Source organism: Myotis nattereri (assembly GCF_964212035.1).
Source record: "Myotis nattereri genome assembly, chromosome: 2".
Lineage (NCBI taxonomy): Eukaryota > Metazoa > Chordata > Mammalia > Chiroptera > Vespertilionidae > Myotis > Myotis nattereri.
The window spans coordinates 188,017,034-188,039,231 of NC_138076.1; the positions used below are offsets into that span (position 1 = coordinate 188,017,034).

The 22,198-nt window shown below is 37.8% G+C and overlaps 1 protein-coding gene across 1 annotated transcript in view; it reads left to right on the forward strand.

Moving 5' to 3' along the window:
• The window catches only part of SLC15A5 (solute carrier family 15 member 5), a gene marked incomplete at both ends in the record, with an annotated part of 76,627 nt that overhangs the window by 48,886 nt on the left and 5,543 nt on the right, over nt 1-22,198 (forward strand). The window contains 2 exons of the mRNA XM_081080797.1: nt 3,882-4,013; nt 22,011-22,119. Of these exons, the coding sequence (XP_080936923.1) occupies nt 3,882-4,013; nt 22,011-22,119 (241 nt within the window). The remainder of the gene's footprint in view (nt 1-3,881; nt 4,014-22,010; nt 22,120-22,198) is intronic.

Sequence of the window (22,198 nt, forward strand, 5' to 3'; positions counted from 1 at the left end):
TTGGCAAGACGACCAGCTTTTACATACACTTTGAATAGTTTTTACTGTGTCTTCATAGTAAATGATAATTTGAGAGCAGTGACAGACTTGTTGATAATATCCATAGCACAGTGTACTAAAAGGAATACCATGAAGCCCAAGTTGATGATTACTAAAGTTGAAAAAGATCAGAACATGAAGATGCCTGAATATAGAGACCCGAAGACTTGAAAAGCTAAGTCCCATAAAAGTGAACTGGAGGCTTTCAAAATGCCTAAAATGACACCAAAGAGAGATTAACCAGCAGGCAGAGGCTGGCAAAGTGTGTTCATGAATTATATACCGCACCAGAAGTTCTAACAAGAGAAAAGCATAGGATTAATAATTAACTAGCAGAGTAATAATCGGCTTGTAAGTTCTGCTTTTTCTCAGTGAAAGAAATCACCCAACTTAGTCTTTCCGCCCATTGTTTGTCTCTTCATATTTATAGAGAGGAAAGTTCATAAGCCAAATCCTTTTTATAACTGTGAGTCCTTTCTTCCCAATGCCTCTTCAACATTTCTCTCATACTATCCTTCGGATCTTCCTGAAAAAAACTTGCAGCTTGTCCTCAGGCTCCTGATGGTGATTTGCACTGCATAGGAAAGCTGGGGTACCCACGGCCCCTTGCCACCAATATTGACGTCCTTCTCCACAGTATTCTCTTTATCACTATCATCATCTTTATCTCCAATAAGTATGTGTGCTATCAAGTGCCTGTTTAGCACTGCCCTTAGTATTGTGCATATCTCTGCTCTCTGCCCTCTCAGAGTTTAAAACCCAGGGAAAAAATACCCATGCCTTTTCTTACCCTCAGCCACAGCACTCAGCACATTTCCTAGGGCACAGATAGGGATGTCTTTCAATGTTTATTGGATGATAAATGAAAACATGTGGAGGACATGCAGAAAGCAAAACAGAAATGCTAACTGAATGCAGGAAGGAACATTAGTACATTTATATTATGTACTAGAGGCCCACTGCATAAAAATTCATGCACTTGGGGGGTCCCTCAGCCCAGCCTGTGCCTCTCATAGTCCAGGACTCCTAGGGGGATGTCCACCTGCCAGCTTGGGCCTGCTGCCAGAGGATTGGGCCTTAGCTGGCAGTCAGACATCGCTCTGGCAGCCCAGGTGCCCTTGGGGCATGCCTGACTGGCAGCTTAGGCCCGCTCCCTCTGGGGAGCGGACCTAAGCCATCAGAAGCCATCAGTTGGGCATCCTTAGCACTGCCAAGGAGGCAGGAGAGGCTCCTGCCACCGCCACTGCGCTCACAGCCATCAGACTGGCTTGTGGCTGAGTGGAGTTTCCCCTGTGGGAGCACACTGACCACTAGGGGGCAGCTCCTGCATTGAGCATCTGCCTCCTGGTGGTCAGTGCACGTCATAGCAACCAGTCATGCCCAGTTGGTCCACCATTAGGGTCAATTTGCATATTACCCTGTATTATATAGGATTAGTAAGTTTGTTTAAAAGAGCTGGATAGCCCAGCCGGTATGGCTCAGTGGTTGAGTTCGAACTATGAACCAGGAGGTCACAGTTCAATTCCTGGTCAAAGCACATGCCTGGGCTGTGGGCTCGATCCCCAGTGTGGGGCATGCAGGAGACAGCCAATCAATGATTCTCTCTCATCATTGATGTTTTGATCTCTCTCCCTCCTTCTCCCTTCCACTCTGAAATCAATAAAAATATACTTTTTAAAAAATAATGAAAAAAGTAAAAGAGCTGGACAAGTAATTTACTGGGGTAAAGAGCAGCTGCTAAACCAGGAGTGAAATTTTCCAGAGAAAAAAGTTCTTTTTCTTTTTATAGAGAAGGAAACTAAACATCTAATGTTCACAATATGTTGATTTAGCACCACTTTTCTTTTTAATATAAACATATTTTTGTATTGATTTTAGAGAAGAAGGAGAGAGAGAGTGAGAGAAATATCAATGATGAGAGAGAATCATTGACTGCCTGCCTCCTACATGCTGCCTACTGGGGATTGAGCCCACAACCCTGGACATGTGCCCTTGACCAGAATCAAACCTGGGACCCTTCAGTTTGCAGGCCGACGCTCTATCCACTGAATGAAACAAGCTAGGATGCCACTTTCCTTTTTTAAATGAGCTTTAATGTTTACTTATGACCTCTCATTGTAATAAAATTTGCCAAGTACAAAAAAGCAAGGAGAAGACAAAGTAAAAATCCAATAATTCAACCACTCAAAGCTAAAACTGTTCCTGTTATTCAATCTATTTTCTTATAATGTTTTTTGCCCTGCATGTACAAAGAGAGAGATTAATGTAATAAATTCCTCTGTACCCATGTTCCAGCTTCAACAATTTTCAACTCACAGCCAAACTTGTTTTATCTCTACCCTCATTTGCATACTAAGTTCCTTCTTGTTGTATAATGTTGAATTACATCCCAGATATAATATATATCATAAATATTTCAGCATATATGCCTTAGATTGTCATACATATTTTAGTAGTTATGTTAATATGGTATGTTCAAAATTATACATACTTATTTTCATCTATTTATAATATCAAAAATTATTTTAACTTTTTCTTTTTTATTGAGGTATAATTAATATATAACATTATATTAGTTTCAAGTGTATGACCTAATCCTATCTAATAAAGAGGAAATATGCTAATCTTTGCAATGGTGGCACCCACAGCCAATAAGGAGGGAATATGCTAATTGACTGCCATGCCCTCAAAGATGACAGCACTCACAGCCACAAGATGGTGGTGTCCCCCAGTTCCCTCAGCCCCCCAGCTGCCCAGGGCCAGCTCAAGGCACAGGCAAGCCTCGGATGGCAGCTTCCCAGCCACCTAGGGCTTGCCCAAGGTGCAGGCAAACCTCAGATGTCAGCTGCCCAGCCACACAGGGCCGGCCCTAGGCACAGACAAGCCTCGGATGTCGGTTGCCCAGCTGCCCAGGACCACCCAAGGCTCAGATAACCAGGGCCAGCCAAGGCTTGTGCTGCTGGCAGTGGCAGCAGCAGAGGTGTGTTGGGGCGTTGCCTTCCCCTGATTGCCTGGTTGCCTCCCGCCCGAGGGCTCCCAGACTGTGAGAGGAGGCCAGGCTGAGAGACCCACCCCACCCCCACCCCTGCCCCCCAGTGCATGAATTTTCATGCACCGGGCCTCTGGTGATTAGATATTTGAATACACTGCAAAATGATCACCACAAGAAGTCTAGTTACCATAGGTCACCATGAAAAATTATGAATTTTGATGGATTTATTTATATGTGTGTATGATGAGAACTTACAAGATTTACTGTCTTAGCAACTTTCAAACATGCACTATAAAATTACTGACTATGATCATCATTCTGTACATTACATCCCCATCAGCTACTTATTATATAACTGAAAGTTTGTACCTCTTCATACCCTTCACCAATTCTACCTATCACCTGACACCTCTCCCCTCTGGCAACCACCATTCTATTCTCTGTATCTATGAGTTTTGCTTTGTTGTTGTTTTTTTTAGATTACACATTTAAATGAAATCATAGGGTATTAGTCTTTCTCCATCTCACTTATTTCACTTAGCATAATACCCTCAAGGCCATGCAGGTTGTAACACAAGGCAAATTTTCATGCTTTTTTACGGCTGTGTAGTATATTTGGACACCCAACCACTAATTGATCAAATTTTTCTTGTAGCTGTACAAGGACAGATTTTGCCATATTTTATTCCTTATAGACATCTAAAAATTTTAAGATCATAATATATCTTACTATAGTAATTTTAATCCCATCAGTAATCTTTCTTTGAGATATAATCAATACTAATTTGAACAGTATCTATGAAAGTATGTTAGAGAGATTATTCTAATTCTGACCTGTTTTTTCTCTTAGTCTCTGTAATATCATACAGATTTGTTCCAAGTACCATCAGAGGAACCTTGATGAATTTTTTGACCCTGTTCAATGGATTTGGTTGTTTCACGGGGGCACTGCTGGTGGAGTTAGTATATCTCATCTCAGAAGGTAAAAATAGGTCTATGGTATGTTTATATCTACATTGACTTGATGACTAGAAAATTGGGAGACAAAAGCCTTAAGAAGAGGGGTTTTGCCAGTGTAGTTTCTTTAATTCTTTAATTGCTCCACTTTTGCAATTAAAATAGGAAAGAACTCTTGCTGTATTCATTAATTTCTGAGAATTGTCCTTTTTTTTATATGAAGAGGTAATTACAGAATGTAACTTCTCATGAGATACTGCCTGCTGTCTTTCTTTAGTGTATTTTAAAACAAACTGGTCATTATATTCTTATTAGGTATTTCAATGAGGCCAAATTTAATAATGCATCATAGCTCCCATAGATAATCTTCAGAAAAGGTAAATCCTGTGTAAATGGGGCTATCTGGATGATTCTTTTTTCCTTGTAATTCACCAGAAATCATGTCTATGCAACCAAAGAGAAATTGTGCATTGATTAACCAATGATCTTGGAAAATTTTCCCCATAAAGACTTTGGTCAGAAAAGCAACCAAACTGAGTCTGTCTATCTGTTGAGAATTATGTCCCACAGAAAAAAAGTCTAATTTTCTGTCCACATAGCAACTCTTCAAGCAATTGGTTAACATCCAGAGAAATAATGTGGAACAGGGTTAAGAAAGTAGCTTCTGGAGTTGAATCAGATAATTTAGCTATGTGTCCTTCTCAGTTTCATGCCAATAATGACAATAAATAATTCATCATGTTTTTCTTAGGATTAAGTAATTAATACATATGGTAAATGCTCAATAAAGAGCTGTTATGATCCTCTTCTATTTTATAGATGAACTACCCCAGTTTTCTCACATTGCTTGATTACCTGATTTTTCACTATAAAAACCCCTCCATCAATTAAACAAGCAACAATTTGTCAGTATCTTTCTTAAAATATGGTTTCCAGAATCAGACACAATACTTAACATGATAGATATGTCACGCTGACTAACATTCTCTCTCTGTCTCTCTCTCTCTCTCTCTCTCTCTCTCTCTCTCTCTCTCTCTCTCTCTCTCCTTCTCTCTCTCTCTGAATTCCAACAGGGATTGTATTGACTTTTTCAGTAGTGCATCATGCTTATGGTCAATTAAAACCTGAAGTATTTTCTATTTTTAGCAGCTTCTCCCCATTCAGTTTCACTCATCTTATCACAATATTTTTCTAATTAAACACATGAATTTATATTTAACCTTAATAAATGTCAGCTCATCATCCTAAATGACACATTTTAAAAACTTAATTCTGTCATCCATTGAATTACTAATCTTCACTTCTTTATTAGCTTTGCGTCATGTGCCAATTTAGAAACAAGTAACTAGATGTCTTCCAGGTAATTGATAAATTGTTGAATTGGACAAAACCAAAAATAGAGCCTGTGGAAAATTCCTAAAGACCTCACTGCAAGTTAATGACAATCAACTAACCCTTCCCCTTGGGATTTAATCAGCTCCCACTTCATTTAATTCCTATATTTAGCCTCCACACTGCTCCATCATTCCCTGAATGACATCACAAGACACATTGTCATATGTTTTTCTCAGAATAGTATATGGCTTTGTTTATGACAGTCCCTTTAGCATTTATCAAGAAAGAAAATGAAGTGCATTTATATGATTTGGATCTAGTGACCCTATACTGACTTATAGTGACTAATTAGAGCCCTTAAAAGAGAGGAGTCCTTTGACCTTGTGCCTGACTTTGGGTAAGTCATCATCTCTCTTACTTCCTCTTATTTAAAAAAGGAAATGCTGTACTTCACTTTTGTCAGAGATGATAAGAAGATAAAATTAAATAAGGCATTTGAAAATTTTAATGTCAGAGATTATTTTAAATATAAAATTAAGTCATATATTATAGTGGCCCATTTGGTTACAAACAAAATCAGTTTAGTCAAACAACCAGGCCAATTTTTTGACAGAGCTGACCATAATAAAACCAACACTATTACAATATGCTCAAGCACCCCATGTGCCTCCACATTCCATCTAGCACATAGGATATTTTAAACCTTTACGGATTCATGTCAGCTGAGCATGTGTGCATATGCGAGTGTGTGAGTGTTAGTGCATGATTGGAAAAGATAATCAGCTATCACAGTCTCCCAGTCTCCAAGCTACATTAGTCATTTTTAGCACCATGATGGAGAATGGTGTGAATGCGGTAAATTCAAAAGATTTCTCAAAACTTGACTGTGCAGACAGATAGCTGTTAGAGTGACATTTTCAGTACAAGTGAGAAAACTGATCCTTCTGGGATCTCTAACTCTGAGTGCTTTAAAGGAGAAGATGCAAGACTAAACCCATCCTCCTACACTAATCATTTCAGGAATAGTTTATCTAAAAGTAGCAATGCTAATATAAAGGAGTGAAGAAGTCAGTCAAACTGCTTATTTCAACTATATCCCATTAGCAACCAGATCAATTTTCTCACACGTGAGTTGAAGTTTACCTTTTGACAAAAACTAACAAAATAGCATTCAGTGGAAAATGACATCTTTGTTATGGACGTGCAGATGATTGAAAGATCCAAAGCAAAATGTCTAAGAGAAAAGGAATAATTGGACAGAATCAAGAGGTCAAGGTATACATCTTTTTGTCCCTGCTAGTCCTTCTTCCTCAGAATTCAGGAAAAGAACAAGGAATTTAGCTGTTTAATTCCCATCAAGATCATTTTAAATAAAAAAAATATGATCTTTTAAAATTCTCATTTAAATATCTATGATTATTGAGGCCCCTGACAGCCATGTCAGCATGAATCACCTAGTCACTCTTGAAAGAGGAGTTTGCAGTTGCAGTAAACTTGAAAGAGGAAAATATTTATTATGCATCTGGAAGGGTGTTCATCTGGGTTTCACAGGCCCATGCTTATTTTTCCAGAGATGTGTTTCTTCAAATTCAGATCAAAGCCTCAGGTCCAACTTCACATGGGTTTTGAGATGACAGATTTTTAAACCCAGAGGGGAAAAGAAGTGGCCTGCTTCCCCATAATCTATCTTTAGTCAGCCAAACTCTACTGCCTGTCAACTGGCTTAATGCCAGAGTTCCTGTGGCTAACTAGGCAGGACCCCAACAGTTCCCATGGGCAAACCCCGCTTATGGTCCTCAGTTGGAATTAGATGCAGAACCCTCCTTGTACAATGGGGTTATGCATTTCAGAAACAATTTATTCTACACCCTCAGCCTTCATCTCTATAGAAACCCTTGGAGCTGCTCAGAGGCCTTAGGGTTCATAACAGTATCAGGGCAGAGCCCAAATTACCCTCCAGACTATGGAAAGCAACTGTTCATGGCTATTGGCTCACAAGAGGTAGAAGGGGCACAACCATGAGTCAGATAAACCTGAATTTAAACTTAAAAAAAAAAAAAAAGAGCTGTGAGATCTGGAGCACATTATTTAACTTTCTGAGACTCAGTTTCTCCTTCCCTAAAATGGTGTCACTAATATCTTCCAAGAATTCTATGAGAAGAGGAACTAAACATAAAGCACCAGATAAATCAAAGCACAAAAAAATGATTTTGTTGTTGCTGTTGTAATTTGAGTGAGATTTCAACATTTTCAGAGTGAGCTAGGATTGTCATGGATACAATATTCTGGTATGGCACTTTAATAATTATTCAAAAAAGATTGTATTCCATAAATGAAGAGCTCCGTCATTCTATTCAACTTCAATTCCAAGTCTAGATTGGGATGAGCTAAAATAAAGCAGTGCTCTGAGATTCTTCTTGGCCTCATGTACCCATGTCATTAGTGGAGGTCCCTTTGCATGGCAAACTTAGAAATCTAGATAGTTAGAATCACATCCATGTCCACACTAAGAGGACCTGAAAATGTGAATAAAGTCGACACTAGAAGGATGGGTTGTATCTGGCTTGGTAAGCACAGGAGTGAAGTATTTCCGGTAAAGAGCACATATAACAAGGCTTGGAAGTAGAGAATCAAGAGGTACATCAGAAGAACTCAAAGAAGATCAGTAACCTAAAAATATTCAGTAAATATTTTCAGTAAATATTCAGAGAATATGAGGATAGAATCACATAAAGTTAGAAGCAAAATCATGCAGGGTCCTTGGCTTACAGGGATTTATTTAATTTGAAGGTAATAAGAATTCATAAGGGCATCAGGTGAGTGGCATGATCTATTTGGCTTTAAGATCACTGTGGATGTAATATAATTTGGAAGAGAAGAAGAATGGTTTCGGAGAAGTAAGAAGGGTGCAACTGAAGTCACCCAGGCAAATCTAGATAGTGATGAATTAATGAGGAAGTGAGCAGTTGGAGAGAAATAAATGGATATAAGCTTGATTTTTTTTTTTATTCAAAATGTAGTTTATTGGATTTTAGAGTGCCTGTTCTTCCCAATGCCCCTGTTGCCTCTCAAACTGGGATGGGAGGGACACAATGAAACAAAAAAAACCCCAGCCTGACTGTCTTGACCCCCACAAATCTACTAATCTCACATGCCCTCTTTGCCAACAAATTTTCTTTTTCTTTTTTTTTTTTTTTTTGCACCTTTGGGTCTCCTATTCTTTTTTTCTTTTTTTAATATTTTTCCCTTTATTGAATAAGATATTACAAATGTGTCCTTATCCCCCCAATAAGCTTGATTTTTAAAGTAGAATCAATAGTCCGTAGTGATAGTTTTGATAGAGTCAGGGGGCAGTAGGGTACAAAAAGGAGAGATATCAAGAAGGCATCCCAAATTCTGCCAAGAGAAATTGGGTAGACAAAGCTTCCATTTTCTAAATGGAGAACACTAGAAGACGAATAGATTTAAAAACTTGTCACCCATTCATTTTTTAACACATTAAGTTTGACATACTTGTTTGACATCCATATAGAAATATCTGGAGCTCAGAAAAAAGATCTGGGTCAGATATATAAATATGAGAAACTTTAGCACAAAAATAGAATTTGAACCCAGAGAAGTGAATGAAATTACCTAGTGTGAGTATTAAGAATGAGGAGAAAAAGGAGCCTGGGACCTAGACCTGAAAATCCTCAATACTAGAGGTTAAATGGAGGAGAAATGGCTGCCAAATAAAGAAAATTAGCAGCCAGAGATGTGGGAGAAAAAAAAAAGTAGATCTATACACATATGTGTGTGTAGATATATATATTAATATACATACATATGTGTGTATGCATATGTATATTTCACTGAAGGTAACAAAGAGGGTTATTTCAAGCAGGAATTAGTAAACTGTATTAAATGCTACTGTGAGATCAAGTAGAATGAAGACTGAAAAGTATTCATAGATTTAACAACATTATGATCACTAATAACTTTAGTAAGAGTCACTTTGGTGGTGACAGGGGAATGAGAACCTGGTTGGAGTAGGGTGAAGAAATACCTAGTAAGGAAAGAAATAAAGGAATTGCATTAAACACCTCTTTTGAAGAAGTTAACACTGAAGATTTAAATAAAATGGTGGCTAGATGGAGATGTAAAAGGATTTGCCAGATTTAGCAAATAAAAATATGAGACCCAGTTACATTGAATTTCAGGTGCACAGTGAATAATTTTTAGTATAAATATGTCTGATGAAATATTGTGGGTATACTATAAACAAAAAAAATATTTGTACAATATTCAAGGCATGCTTATCCTATATAATAATATATTATTGTTCTAAAATTCAAATTTAACTATGAGCCCTATATTTTATCTGGGAAACTTGGATGTGGGTTTAAGATACTTTCTTTTTTTCTTTTTTTTTAATTTTTTTATTTTTTTTAATATTTTTTATTGATTAAGATATTACATATGTGTCCTTGTCCCCACGTTACCCTCTACCCCCCCCCCCCCCCCGCTCATGCCCTCACCCCCCCGTTGTCCGTGTCCATTGGTTAGGCCTATATGCTTGCATATAAGTCCTTTGGTTGATCTTTCCCCCTTACCCCCACCCTCCCCTACCTTCCCTCCAAGGCCTGATAGTCCAATCAATGCCTCTCCGTCTCTGGATCAGTCCTTGTTCATCAGTTTATGTTGTTCATTATATTCCACAAATGAGTGAGATCCTGTGGTATTTATCCGCTATCCAGTTCCATCCATGCTGTGGCAAATGGTAAGAGTTCCTTTTTCTTCTTCCTCTTCTTAAAGAATACCTTTCAGCATTTCATATAATGCTGGTTTGGTGGTGATGAACTCCTTTAGCTTTTTCTTATCCGTGAAGCTCTTTATCTGACCTTCTATTCTGAATGATAGCTTTGCTGGATAAAGTAATCTTGGTTGCAGGTTCTTGCTATTCATCACTTTGAATATTTCTTGCCACTCTCTTCTGGCCTGCATGGTTTCTGTTGAGAAATCAGCTGACAGTCGAATGGGTACTCCCTTGTAGGTAACTGACTGTCTTTCTCTTGCTGCTTTTAAGATTCTCTCTTTATCTTTTGCTCTTGGCATTTTAATTATGATGTGTCTTGGTGTGGTCCTCTTTGGATTCCTTTTGTTTGGGGTTCTCTGCGCTTCCTGGATTTGTAAGTCCATTTCTTTCACCAGGTAGGGGAAGTTTTCTGTCATTATTTCTTCAAAAAGGTTTTCAATATCTTGCCCTCTCTCTCCTTCTGGTACCCCTATAATTCTGATGGTGGTACGCTTGAAGTTGTCCCAGAGGTTCCTTACACTATCTTCATATTTTTGGAATCTCTTTTCTTTTTTCTTTTTCGGTTGGGTATTTTTTGTTTCTTTGTATTTCAAATCTTTGACTTGATTCTTAGGATCCTCTTGTCTGCTGTTGGATCTCTGTAAATTATTCTTTATTTCAGTCAGTGTATGCTTAATTTCTAGTTGGTCCTTTTTCATGTCCTCCATGGTCTCACTATACTTATTGAGGGATTCATTAAATTTATCGGCGGTTTCCATAAAATTCTTGAAAAACCTTATAAACGTGGCCTTGAACTCTATATCCAGTCGTTTGCTTTCCTCCATTTCTGCCATTTGTGACCTGTTTCTTTGTCTCCACATTTTGGCTGCTTCCCTGTGTTAATAGAGTGGCCCTGCGCTCCAGGTGTCCTGTAGGGCCCAGTGGCTCAGCCTCCCCAGTTACCTGAGGTGGACACTCTTGGTGCACTCTTGGTGCCTTGGTTGTTGTAGGATCACTGGGAGGAATTGACCTCCAGGCCAATTGGCTGTGAGAATCAGCTGTGTCTGAAGTGGGAGAACTTCTGTGCTGAAGACACCCTTCTGGGGCAAGACTTGCTTCAGTGGGGCTTTGGTGCTCACTGAGTCTGCTCCCTGAGTGTGTCCCTTATGGATCTGAGGAGTTGCAATCTGGATGGTCCCCCTCTGACCACTGGGTACAGTGGCTCCTGGATCTAAGGAGGTGCTAATTCAGCCTCTGCCTGAGGCCACACAGCAGGAGCCACGAAGAGGCAGCGCTGTGAAGCAATGTAAGCCGCTGCGGGGCCTTGGGCCTTCTCTTGGAAGTTCCGGGTCTGCCTGGCTCGGCTGCAGTTAGGTACATTCACATGCAAAAGCCTCTGCCACAGCCTGGGTGGGGCGGGGTCTCAGGGAGTCAAAGGGTGGAGAAAGCAGCTATGGCTGATTCTCTTAAGGAGTCGCGTGTCTCAGTGACCCGATAATTGCTGCAAGCACCTCTGAGGGAAAGCCGCACTCAAGTTCGCCCGCTGCCCGACAGTCCAGCTTCTCCCCGTATGAGTCCTGGGTCCCCAGAGACTTCCCGGAACCAGAGTTCAGAGCAGTCGGGAGCTTGTGATTCAAAAAAAACAGCCGCGTCCTCAGGTGCCACCCCCTTTCCGCGCACGCATGAGCCGCCATACCTCTGCACTTCACCTCCGCAGCTCCTCTGGCTCTCAGTGTGCTTTTCTTTCCTTCTAGTTGTAGAATTTACACTCAGCCAGGCTTCCTGTTGTTCTGGATGATGTCTGCTCTGTCCTTTGCGGTATTTTTCAATTGTTGTGGGAGGTGACAATTTCCCGGTGTTTATCTATGCCGCCATCTTAGTTTCTCCGATACTTTCTTATTTGAGAAATCTTGAGCATATTTAACAGATAAAAATGTCTGGAGAAGATAAAAATGCAAGTGAAAGAAGGGAGATTGACTTATCAAAGAATGGACACTTCTACTCTGCACTGAAACAGAGAGAAAGGAGAGAATGGTGCTGGTGCAAGTGGGGGTAGCTCTGGTTTTGGAAAGACGCTGGAGCCTTCCTTTCAAGGCCCACATTTTCTTTAAAAAGCAGCAAGTCAATCATGAGAGCAAAAGGGGATTAAGATGAGGATGAATACAAAGAACAGGGGAATACGAACTCATGGCAAGAGTGAGCAAAGCTGATTTAGAAGATAAATGTTAAGATGCTGGTGATAACAGATGAAGTAGGGGGGGGGGGTCCTTTTCCCCAATAAATTTTCTGAGACTTGCATAGGAAAATGAGTGATTTTTATTCGTATGGAATTCCACCACTGACTTTCCAGGGTCCGTTGCTCTTAGTCCAGTCATAGAAGTGTAGCTAGGGTTTCAGTACAGCTAAAAGCAAAATAAGCATCAAGAGTTTCCTTTCCGTATTGGAGCCGGGTCCAGTACAGCATCAGGCTAGTTGCAGTCCATTAGTCGTGTGTGTGTGTGTGTGTCTGTGTGTGTGTGTGTGTGTGGTGTAGGGGGGGTCCACATGGTCCACAGCAAATGGAGGAGAGCACACCCCAAGCAGCAAGAGTTCCAATGGTCCAAAAGCACAAGAGCAACAAGAGGGCAAATTGCTTTGTTCAGAGGATAAAATATCCCAAATTTCCACTTGCAGTGGCCACGCCCATTCTGGCCAACCATCTCTGTTCCCAAGTGTGATTGACAGCAAGCACCTTTGCTAGTCCCCTCTACTTTACTGGGCATGCATCCATAGTCCTTTTGTTGGACCCCTGGGGAGTGTAACGTTGTAGTTCCCTGGTGAAGCTGCCTAAATGACATGCCTAGAATATCTGGCTTTCTCTTTGCTCCTTTCCCGTTATTAATAACTAAGTTAATTACAATGGTATTGTTGGCAGTGTTGAAGGCCCAGTTAATATTGGTGATGATCAAGAATGATAACCAAACTACCTGAAGCATTATTTTGCCCAGTGACATTCAGGTGCTCAAGGCAGGTACGAAGCTACCCAGTAGATTTTTAAATGATGTAAAAACTACAAGATACAGGAAGAAAGGCACTACTCTACTCTTGGATTAAAGTAATTTGGGGTAAATCTTATAGGCTATTTCTTTCCAAATGCGCAAAAAAAAATGAGAAAAGCTTTCTACTCAAAGTCTGAAATTAATAAGTCTACACCATTAGCTAACTGGAGTTGCAAATAAGAGAACAGACTTTACAAATAAGCAGATATTGGGGAAAGTCAGTTCCTGCTATATCCATAAAATGATTTAAATTAAACATTTTACTTTTTTAAGTAGCTCCACTTAGAGATTGACTTATTAATTCAGTCCACAAATACATACTGGGTTCCTACTATGTGTAAGTACTCAATTAATAATACCAAGTCTGATATTTAATTAACAAGAAGGACCTTATAGAAATAGTTGACACTGAAATTAATATCAGATATATTCATTTGACTAATGCTATTACAATTACAGTTCATGCCTAATGACATTATCGGGCTATTATCACAAAGCATTACCTCTCTTCTAAAACTCATTTCCATGATAATTCATTGAAATCATCATGAGAACACACTATCTTGATGGGTTTTTACCTCCCAGTGCTCTTCAAGAGGAGAAACTCACAGTATAAGAAAGCTTATTATCCCAAATATCACCCTGCAGTTCTCTGTGCAGATCAGATGAACAATGCACAGTGAATTCTCTACAATTTTGAAAGGCACAGTATCCCCCAAAACAGCAAACCAACTTCATTTTAATCCACAGTTCCCAAGAAGTGGAAATGCAAATTAAAGTGTCCATGCTGACAATGTTATGAGAGCAAACTACTGAGCTCTTGCAGATTTGGGACCCATTTCAGCTCACCCATTTTATCCAACACATTTGTTCTGTATCCTTTAAAGGACTTTTGAAATACAGCTCAGCTGCCCTGTGCCTCTGTTTCCTCATCTGTGAAATAAAGGTGATCATTTGAGTACTTACTAGATAAATATGAAAAAAATGACAGAAAAGTCAAAGTAGAATATAGTTGTTAGGTATTCTTTCCTTCAGGTATCATGAAAATTAATGTGTTTTAAAAATTAACTCAGGTAGGAGAGCTATGAATCTCAAATGAAGCATTTAAATCAGGTTACTGAAAGGAGGAAGGAAAGAAATTAACATTTATTAAGTGTCAGTTACATGCAGACCTTGCTATATGCATTTCACAAAGATATTATTTCATTAAATCTTTACAACAATCCTTTGGTGGTAGATATTTGTAGCCCCATCATATATAAGAAGAAAATGAGCTCAGAGGGTTATATAAGTTGTCTAAATCACATAGCAATGGTGGCTTCCTGATACCAAAGCTCTTTTCACTGCACAGGGTTTATTTCCCACAGCACCTCAGCACACCCCCCCTGGAGAAAGACTGCTACACCTTTTTAATTGCATACTTCTTTGCTCCCAAGCAAAAAGCATAGATGTGTCTAAAATAAACTGAGGTATAAAATCCATTTCAGTTTTGTCTCAACAATTTTGGATTATTGATAGATACTATCATTAGAAAAACTAACATTAAAAAAAAAAAGAAAACTAACCAAGTCTGAGGGAAATAATTGCTTACTGTGCTCAACTATTATTTGAAAGATTCCAAAAGGCACACTTTCAGATTTGAAAACTTCTATTACATTCAAAATTAAACAGTAATTAGTGAAAAAAAGAGAGGAAATATTGTGTTTTTTCTTCTAAAAAATGATGGCAGAAATCTGCCTCGAATAGAAAGCAATATGCTGTAGCACTGAAAATAATGCCATGTGTGCTTGAGGTGAGCGAATCTTAGGGTTCAAAATAGACTACTATCGTTACTTATAGTACGAGGGTTTCAGTTTCATAAATAGCATATAACTTCCAAGTTATAGTGTTGAGGTTGTTATCCAGGTCTTCAACTGCTGAAGAAGAGTTGGTTGTGATGAAAAACCCTCCCTTTTTGTTGTTTTATAAGAAATCAGAAATGCAAGTCTTAGAAAATTCTTTATCTCAAGATATTGCAAGAACCCCACTCCCACTAGCATCAGAGGAATTTCACCCATGCCATCTGCTGCCAACAGTTTCAGCTATCTCTTGATTTAGTATCACCTTTTTTGCAATTATTACAATTTGGTGATTAAAATTACATATCAGATATTATACTTCTCTTTATGGTTTATTCTTCAGTAATAAAAAAAATAATATTTCCTATGGTTTATATTTCCAGATGAATTTCAGAATCATTTTATCAGTTTTCCCCAAATTCTATTTTTAATAAGTAAAACTTGGTAAGTTTAGAAAAAATATAAAGCCTTTATAATATTTCATGTTCCATCAACACCTATAGCATAACTTTTTTATTTATTCAACTAGAGGCCCCGTGCAAGAAATTCGTGCATGGGGAGTGGGGGTGTCCCTCAGCCCAGCCTGCAACTTCTCCAATCTGGGACCCCTTAGGGCCGTGGTCGGCAAACTGCAGCTCGTGAGCCACATGTGGTTCTTTGGCCCCTTGAGTGTGGCTCTTCCTAAGCCTTAGGAATACCCTAATTAAGTTAATAACAATGTACCTACCTATATAGTTTAAGTTTAAAAAATTTGGCTCTCAAAAATAATTTCAATCGTTGTACTGTTGATATTTGGCTCTGTTGACTAATGATTTTGCCGACCACTGCCTTAGGGGATGTCCAACTGTCGGTTTAGGCCCGACCCACAGGCAGTTGGACATCCCTCTCACAATCCAGGACTGCTGGCTCCTAACCACTCACCTGCCTGCCAGCCTGATTGCCCCCTAACTGCTCCCCTGCCAGCCTGATTGACACCAAACTGCTCCCCTGCTGGCCCAATCACCCCCAACTGCCCTCCCCTACTGACCTGTTTGCCCCCAACTGCCCTCCCCTGCCGGCCATCTTATGGTGGCCATCTTGTGATGATGTTGCATGAGGGCATCGCACAAGGGCATAACGCCACCTAGGCTTTATTATATAGGATGTTTAAAAATTCTGTTTAGTAAAATTTTCTTCTTTCCTTATATATTCTGAACAGTTCTTGTCAGAGTTATTGTAGGCATTTTATGCTCATTTTCATTTTACTGTTATGAACTGAATCATTTCCCCTCCTCACAACTCACTGAGATAATCACTATTATATAAGATTAGTAATGTTTGTCTTCATCTTGCACTGAACTTTTAAAAATATATTTTTATTGATTTTAGAGAAGAAGTGAGAAGGAGAGAGATAGAAACATCAATGGTGAGAGAGAATCATTGATCAGCTGCTTCTTGCACTTCCCACACTGGGGATTGAGCCCACAACCTGTGCATATGACCTGACTGGGAATCGAACCCTGACCTCTGGTTCATAGGTTGATGCTCAACCACTGAGCCACACCACCCAGACCTTGCACTGAACTTTTTAAATATATGAGAGAATTTTAGTTGATCTTTTAGTTTAAATCAAAATTATCTAATCTTAAATATAATTTTTTAAAAATTTTATTTGAGAGAGAGAGAGAGAGAGAGAGAGAGAAATTGATTTGCTCTTCCACTTATTTATGCATTCACTAGTTGATTCTTGTACTGGTATGTGCCCTGACAGGATTGAACCCACAGCCCTGACATATCGGGGAAATGCTCTAACCAACTGAGCTATCCAGCCAGGGCTTAAATATAATTTTTATCCATATTTCCAACATTACCTCTTATGTTTTGTGTTTTTATCAGGACATAGTACTTCTAGGGCAATGTTAATACCACAAGAGAATCACATTTTATCTTGCTTATGATCTTAATATTAATCTTATTTTTCTAATAAGCATATTTATAGATTTATAAAGATAATTTTAAAGGTATTCTTTAGTACAAGAAAATTTCTATTTCTTGTTTTCTGATATTTAAACAAATCAGGTTACATTTTATTGAATGCTTCTTAAACAGCTCTTGAGATCGCCTTTTGATTTTCTTACTGCTCCTGACATTATATAGTATATTTAATTAATAGATTTTTAAATATTAAATCACCTTTACTTACAAGAAATAAATAATACTTGGTAGCATCAATACTTGATGATCTTTTTGCTACACTCTGGAAAGATCTAAAGGAAAGATTCATTTCTTCCATAAGAATTAAAAGGTGCATTCAGGACCGACTGTCTGTTTTGCAGATAATTCTTTGTAACTTTCCCTTACTACTTCTTGCTATTATGTTTTTCATTTCTCCTTGGTTCAATTTGGGCAATTAATATTTTCCTAGGTAATTATCTCATTTCTATGAGATTTTTTATATTAATATAGAACACTCATCACTAAACATTGTTGTCTTCTCTTATTTTTTTGTTATGTATTCTGACCAGATTTGTCAAGGGCTCTTGTTGTAACATTTTTTTGAGTAATAATCAGCTCTTAGACCCATTAAATCTACTATACTTTAATATATTGATTTTCTACTATCATCTTTATTTCCTTTCATTTTACTTTCCTTAGCCTTGTTTTGTAATTTTCTTATGTTAATATTTACTTCATTTATTTTCAGTCTGTTAACAAACAAAACTCAACTGAGTAAATTTGAAGACCTAATTGGTTTGATTTGTGAATCAGGCAGCATCCCATCTAGTAGATAAAAAGGTACTCTGAGCCTGGTTGGTATGACTCAGTGGTTGAGCATCAAGCTATGTACCAGGAAGTCAGGGGGATTCCCAGTCAGAGAATTGGGCTCAATCCACAATAAAAGGCATGCATGGAGATGATTCTTTCTCATCATTGATGTTTCTATCACTTTCTTCCTCTCTCTTCCTCTCTGAAATCAATTTATATATATACTAGAGGCCCGGTGCACAAAATTTGTGTGCTCGGGGTGGGGGTGGGGGGAATCCCTCAGCCCAACCTGCACCCTCTCACAGTCCCAGAGCCCTCAGGGAATGTCCAACTGACAGCTTAGGCCCACTCCCCCTCACCCCTGCTGCAAGTGCATGAATTAGTTTATTTTGTTCACTAGATTCCACATATAAGCAAAATCATATACTTGTCTTTCTCTGACTGGCTTATTTCATTTAGCATAATATTCTCCAGGTCCATAAATGCTCTTGAAAAAGGTAAGAATTCCTTCTCTTTGTTCATGGTGAGTAGTATTCCATTGTATACATGTACCACAACTTTTATATCCACTCATCAACTGATGGGTACTTGGGCTGCTTCCAAATCTTGGCTATATTAAATAATGCTGCAGTGAACATAAAGGTGTATATATTCTTTCAAATCAGTTTTTAGGGTTTCTTTTAAAATTAACAAATAACTCCAATTGAACAAGAAATATTTGGGGGACTTCTGTGACCTAAACTCATTATTAACTAGCTGGTTATAACATTAAAATGTTTAATGGGTTCACTGTGAGCATTAACAAATGTCACTTACTGTTCCCCAGACTCTTTATAGGGCACATTTTTTCCTCATGTTGTTAATCTTCCTATCCAACCAACCTAAGATTTGAAGAAGTTTAGTTAGTTCCATTCTAGACCTAAAGTATTCTCTTTATCTCCTTTTGCAAGGATACTCCTGATTTCCATCAGCTACTAGAAATGGCAGATGAAAAATGGCACAAATGTGAATTATGACAATAAAAGTTTATAAGCTACTAAAATAAAATTATAGTACCTAAGAGCTGAGTCAACTGACAATGTTAAATGGAACATTTTACAACCAGTCCTAGGATAATGATAATAAGAAAAAAGTGTAGCACACAGAACATGAAGAAATACCTGACAGGTAATGGGCCCAAGATCAAGCTCAGGCTACCTGATTTTGGATGAGTTATCTTAAAAGTTAGGATGGGAGGAGATAATCTAATGTTTATGGACTGCCTCCTCTGTGTTCAATTGTTGACATCTATTATCTCTTTTACTTCCCATAACAGCTCAGTGAGAGAGCTATTATTGTCATTTTAGAAAAGAGAAATCGAGGCTAAAGTGGTCGAGTTGGGCAAATACCCAACAACAAAACTGTTAAATAATAGACAATATTGACATCCAAAGACTCTCTGACTCTGAAGCCCATGCTCTTTCTATAGCTTTTTTTATACCCAAATGCTATCTTTTTGTATAGATAGATAATCTCTATATAAATAAAGCAACATAGGTTTTATAAAGAACCTCTCTTTCCAATTTGATGCTAATGTTTGTTCCACACTACCAATTCAGGTGATGGTTCTCTTTACCTTGAAGCTCAGCTTGTAAATTAGCTACACAGAGAATGTTAAATTATAGCTAAGTAAGGCAAAAATATAGGGTTAGCATAAATATCAGCATTAGGAAGAAAGCTGAACTCTGAAAATTATATTGAAGGAGGAATATACGAATGTTATCAGGAGTTTGGATAGTTGATATAGCAATCTTTCATTTTATTTTTAACTAACTCCACTCAGAGATTATTTTGTGTTAGTCATAAATTTCCACTGCCTTTCTCTCGCCTTTCTAGTAAGACATCCTTCTGTCACCCCACATGCCCATAATACCAAATCACAGTGCTTCTCATCTGTGACCACCTCAGTATCCCCAGTGACAGACAAAAGCTCACTAGCATGTCCCGGTGGTCTGGTGCTATCTCCCAATAAATTAGTATTTGCTCTAATTACACAATTTTAGAAATATTGTTTTATCTTTAAAGATCTTAAAAAATGTATATTCTTTTCTTTCATCTGACTTTGTTATAATGTAAAGATAGTCTTTCCAATTACTTACTATGGACCAAAATTCATACTCCAAGAAGAATTAATGTCATGTTAATTCTGAGGCATCACATACTCTGTGCAAACTCCACTTACTCTAGCCAGAGAAACACAGTGATCAAATGATATAATCGAATGACATGCAAAGGGCTGATGTGAAATGAAAAGGGCAGAAATATGATTAGGATATTAATTCAAGAGAAATAAGAAAATAGGACTGTTCGAATAGTCTTAGCAGGATGGATTAGTTCTTTCTGGAAATATGTGTGATGTTATCTCAATGTGGACTTCCACTCCAACTCCCCCCATTTAAGTACAATCAAATGCTGTTTCTACACACACACACACACACACACACACACACACACACACTACACACACACACACACATTAAGAGGGCTACAAAATATTCAATGGCCAAATATAGAGAGAAACATTCAGTGAAACTGCTCCTAAATATCAGATGAAGGCATCATGTCAATATAGCAGTAAAACCATAAATTTCTATTGTAATGGAACACAAATTAATAAAATGGGAAAGTAGAACTTACAAAATAGCTTTAAACTCAATACCACATTTCATTTATAGGTCCAAGACTATAATGGACAAAAGCTAATTTTCATGGTTGATCCATAATAATAGTCATTGAGAAGTTAAATGACAGAGGAGAAACAGCTTTAAATGGGAAGTGGCACAATTAATCACAACTGTCATACTTATGCACTTGCTGACTATCAACCTTGAACAGAGCATTTAATTCAAATCCCATTTAAAAGTATGCACTGTCAAGGGAGAGGCCAAGAACCATTTTCTAGTTCAGGAAGCAACCCACAATCCATGTGCCAATGATGGCACTGAAAATCAAGTCTATTGGCATACAGACTGATTGCTCTGATCGTACACCCTCTTCACAACCCATTGTATAAGCTGCTTCTATTAAAATAATAATAATAAAATGCCAGAAACCTTGACATCTGACTTTTCAGAGATGATCAATTTCTGTTCTCATTATTTGAAAATATTCTGCACATGTAGAACCCCAACTGAATTGAAGCTCTCTGTGTGAAGAGAGAGTTTACCTTTTGAACACCCTTTTAAACATTCTGAAATACTATATATCTGTAATATATTTGTTGATACTAAGATCCCACTGCTGTTTTAAAAGCATTACATAGAATAACTGTTGTATATATAATATAATACAGTATATTTCATACAATGGATTAAATAGTATCTCAAACTCGCTGAAGAAAAACTGTGTAGAGAAAGAGATGATACACAGATAGAGATATTGATAGAGATGTAAATAGATTATATAGATATAGACAGAGATAGAGATAATAGAGATAGAAAGATAGAGATAGAAGGACAGAGATAGAGATTAGAGATAGAGATAGAGATAGAGATAGAGATAGAGATAGAGATAGAGATAGAGATTTGGATATGGAATGAGAGAGAGAGTTATAGCAAAGATCCAAAGCAAAGGTCAAAATTTAGGAGCAAAATAAAAACAATTACCTTGAATCCTAAATAATTTCATATTTACATATTCAATGTAAATTTAATGTAACCATCACCAGTTTGATCAAAAGGAAGTATGTAGAAGTATTAAATTGAAGGAATTAATTATCAGTTCAAAAAAATATCTTCCTGACAACTAGATTGCAAGTAATTATAATAAGATAACACTAGATTTATCTAAGTTATCAAAATAATGTAACATCTGGCATCTATACATATTATCTTGATAACCTTACAATTAGCATATGCAACAGACTACCTGGTCATGGCAAATATTTTTCATTCATTTAATGTATATTTACTAAACAATCCCTACATACCAGCCACTATTCTACATACTAGACAGGAATAAGACAAACATGGTTCCTGCAAATTAATAGGATAATCAGGGTTACTTTTACAGCCCAGTTCTTCTGGCACCTACACTGTGTTATGTAAATTAAGTTTTTCTGACCTTGGGTGCTTTGCTTGTCATTTTACTGTTATTTACAGAATTAAATAAATTTTGACAATGAGTTTCAGATGAGCTTTTTTGCTTTGTAGATATTATTGAAGCGAATAAAGCTCTATGAATCGTGGAATGATAAAATATTCACAGAACTTACAACTCTGCTGTTGAATAACAATTACACTTATTCCAAACAGGCAATTGGTTTCCAAACGCATTAGACAAAGGCAATTTAGAGAGCTTCTTCTTCTTCTTGGCATCATTAACGTTGTTGAACATCCTGGGATTCTGGAGTATTTCACAAAGGTAAGTATGTGTGTGATAAGATGGAAAACTTCTGAGTTCGTGAAATATTGACCTGGGAACCATCACTGAGCCAAAAGGA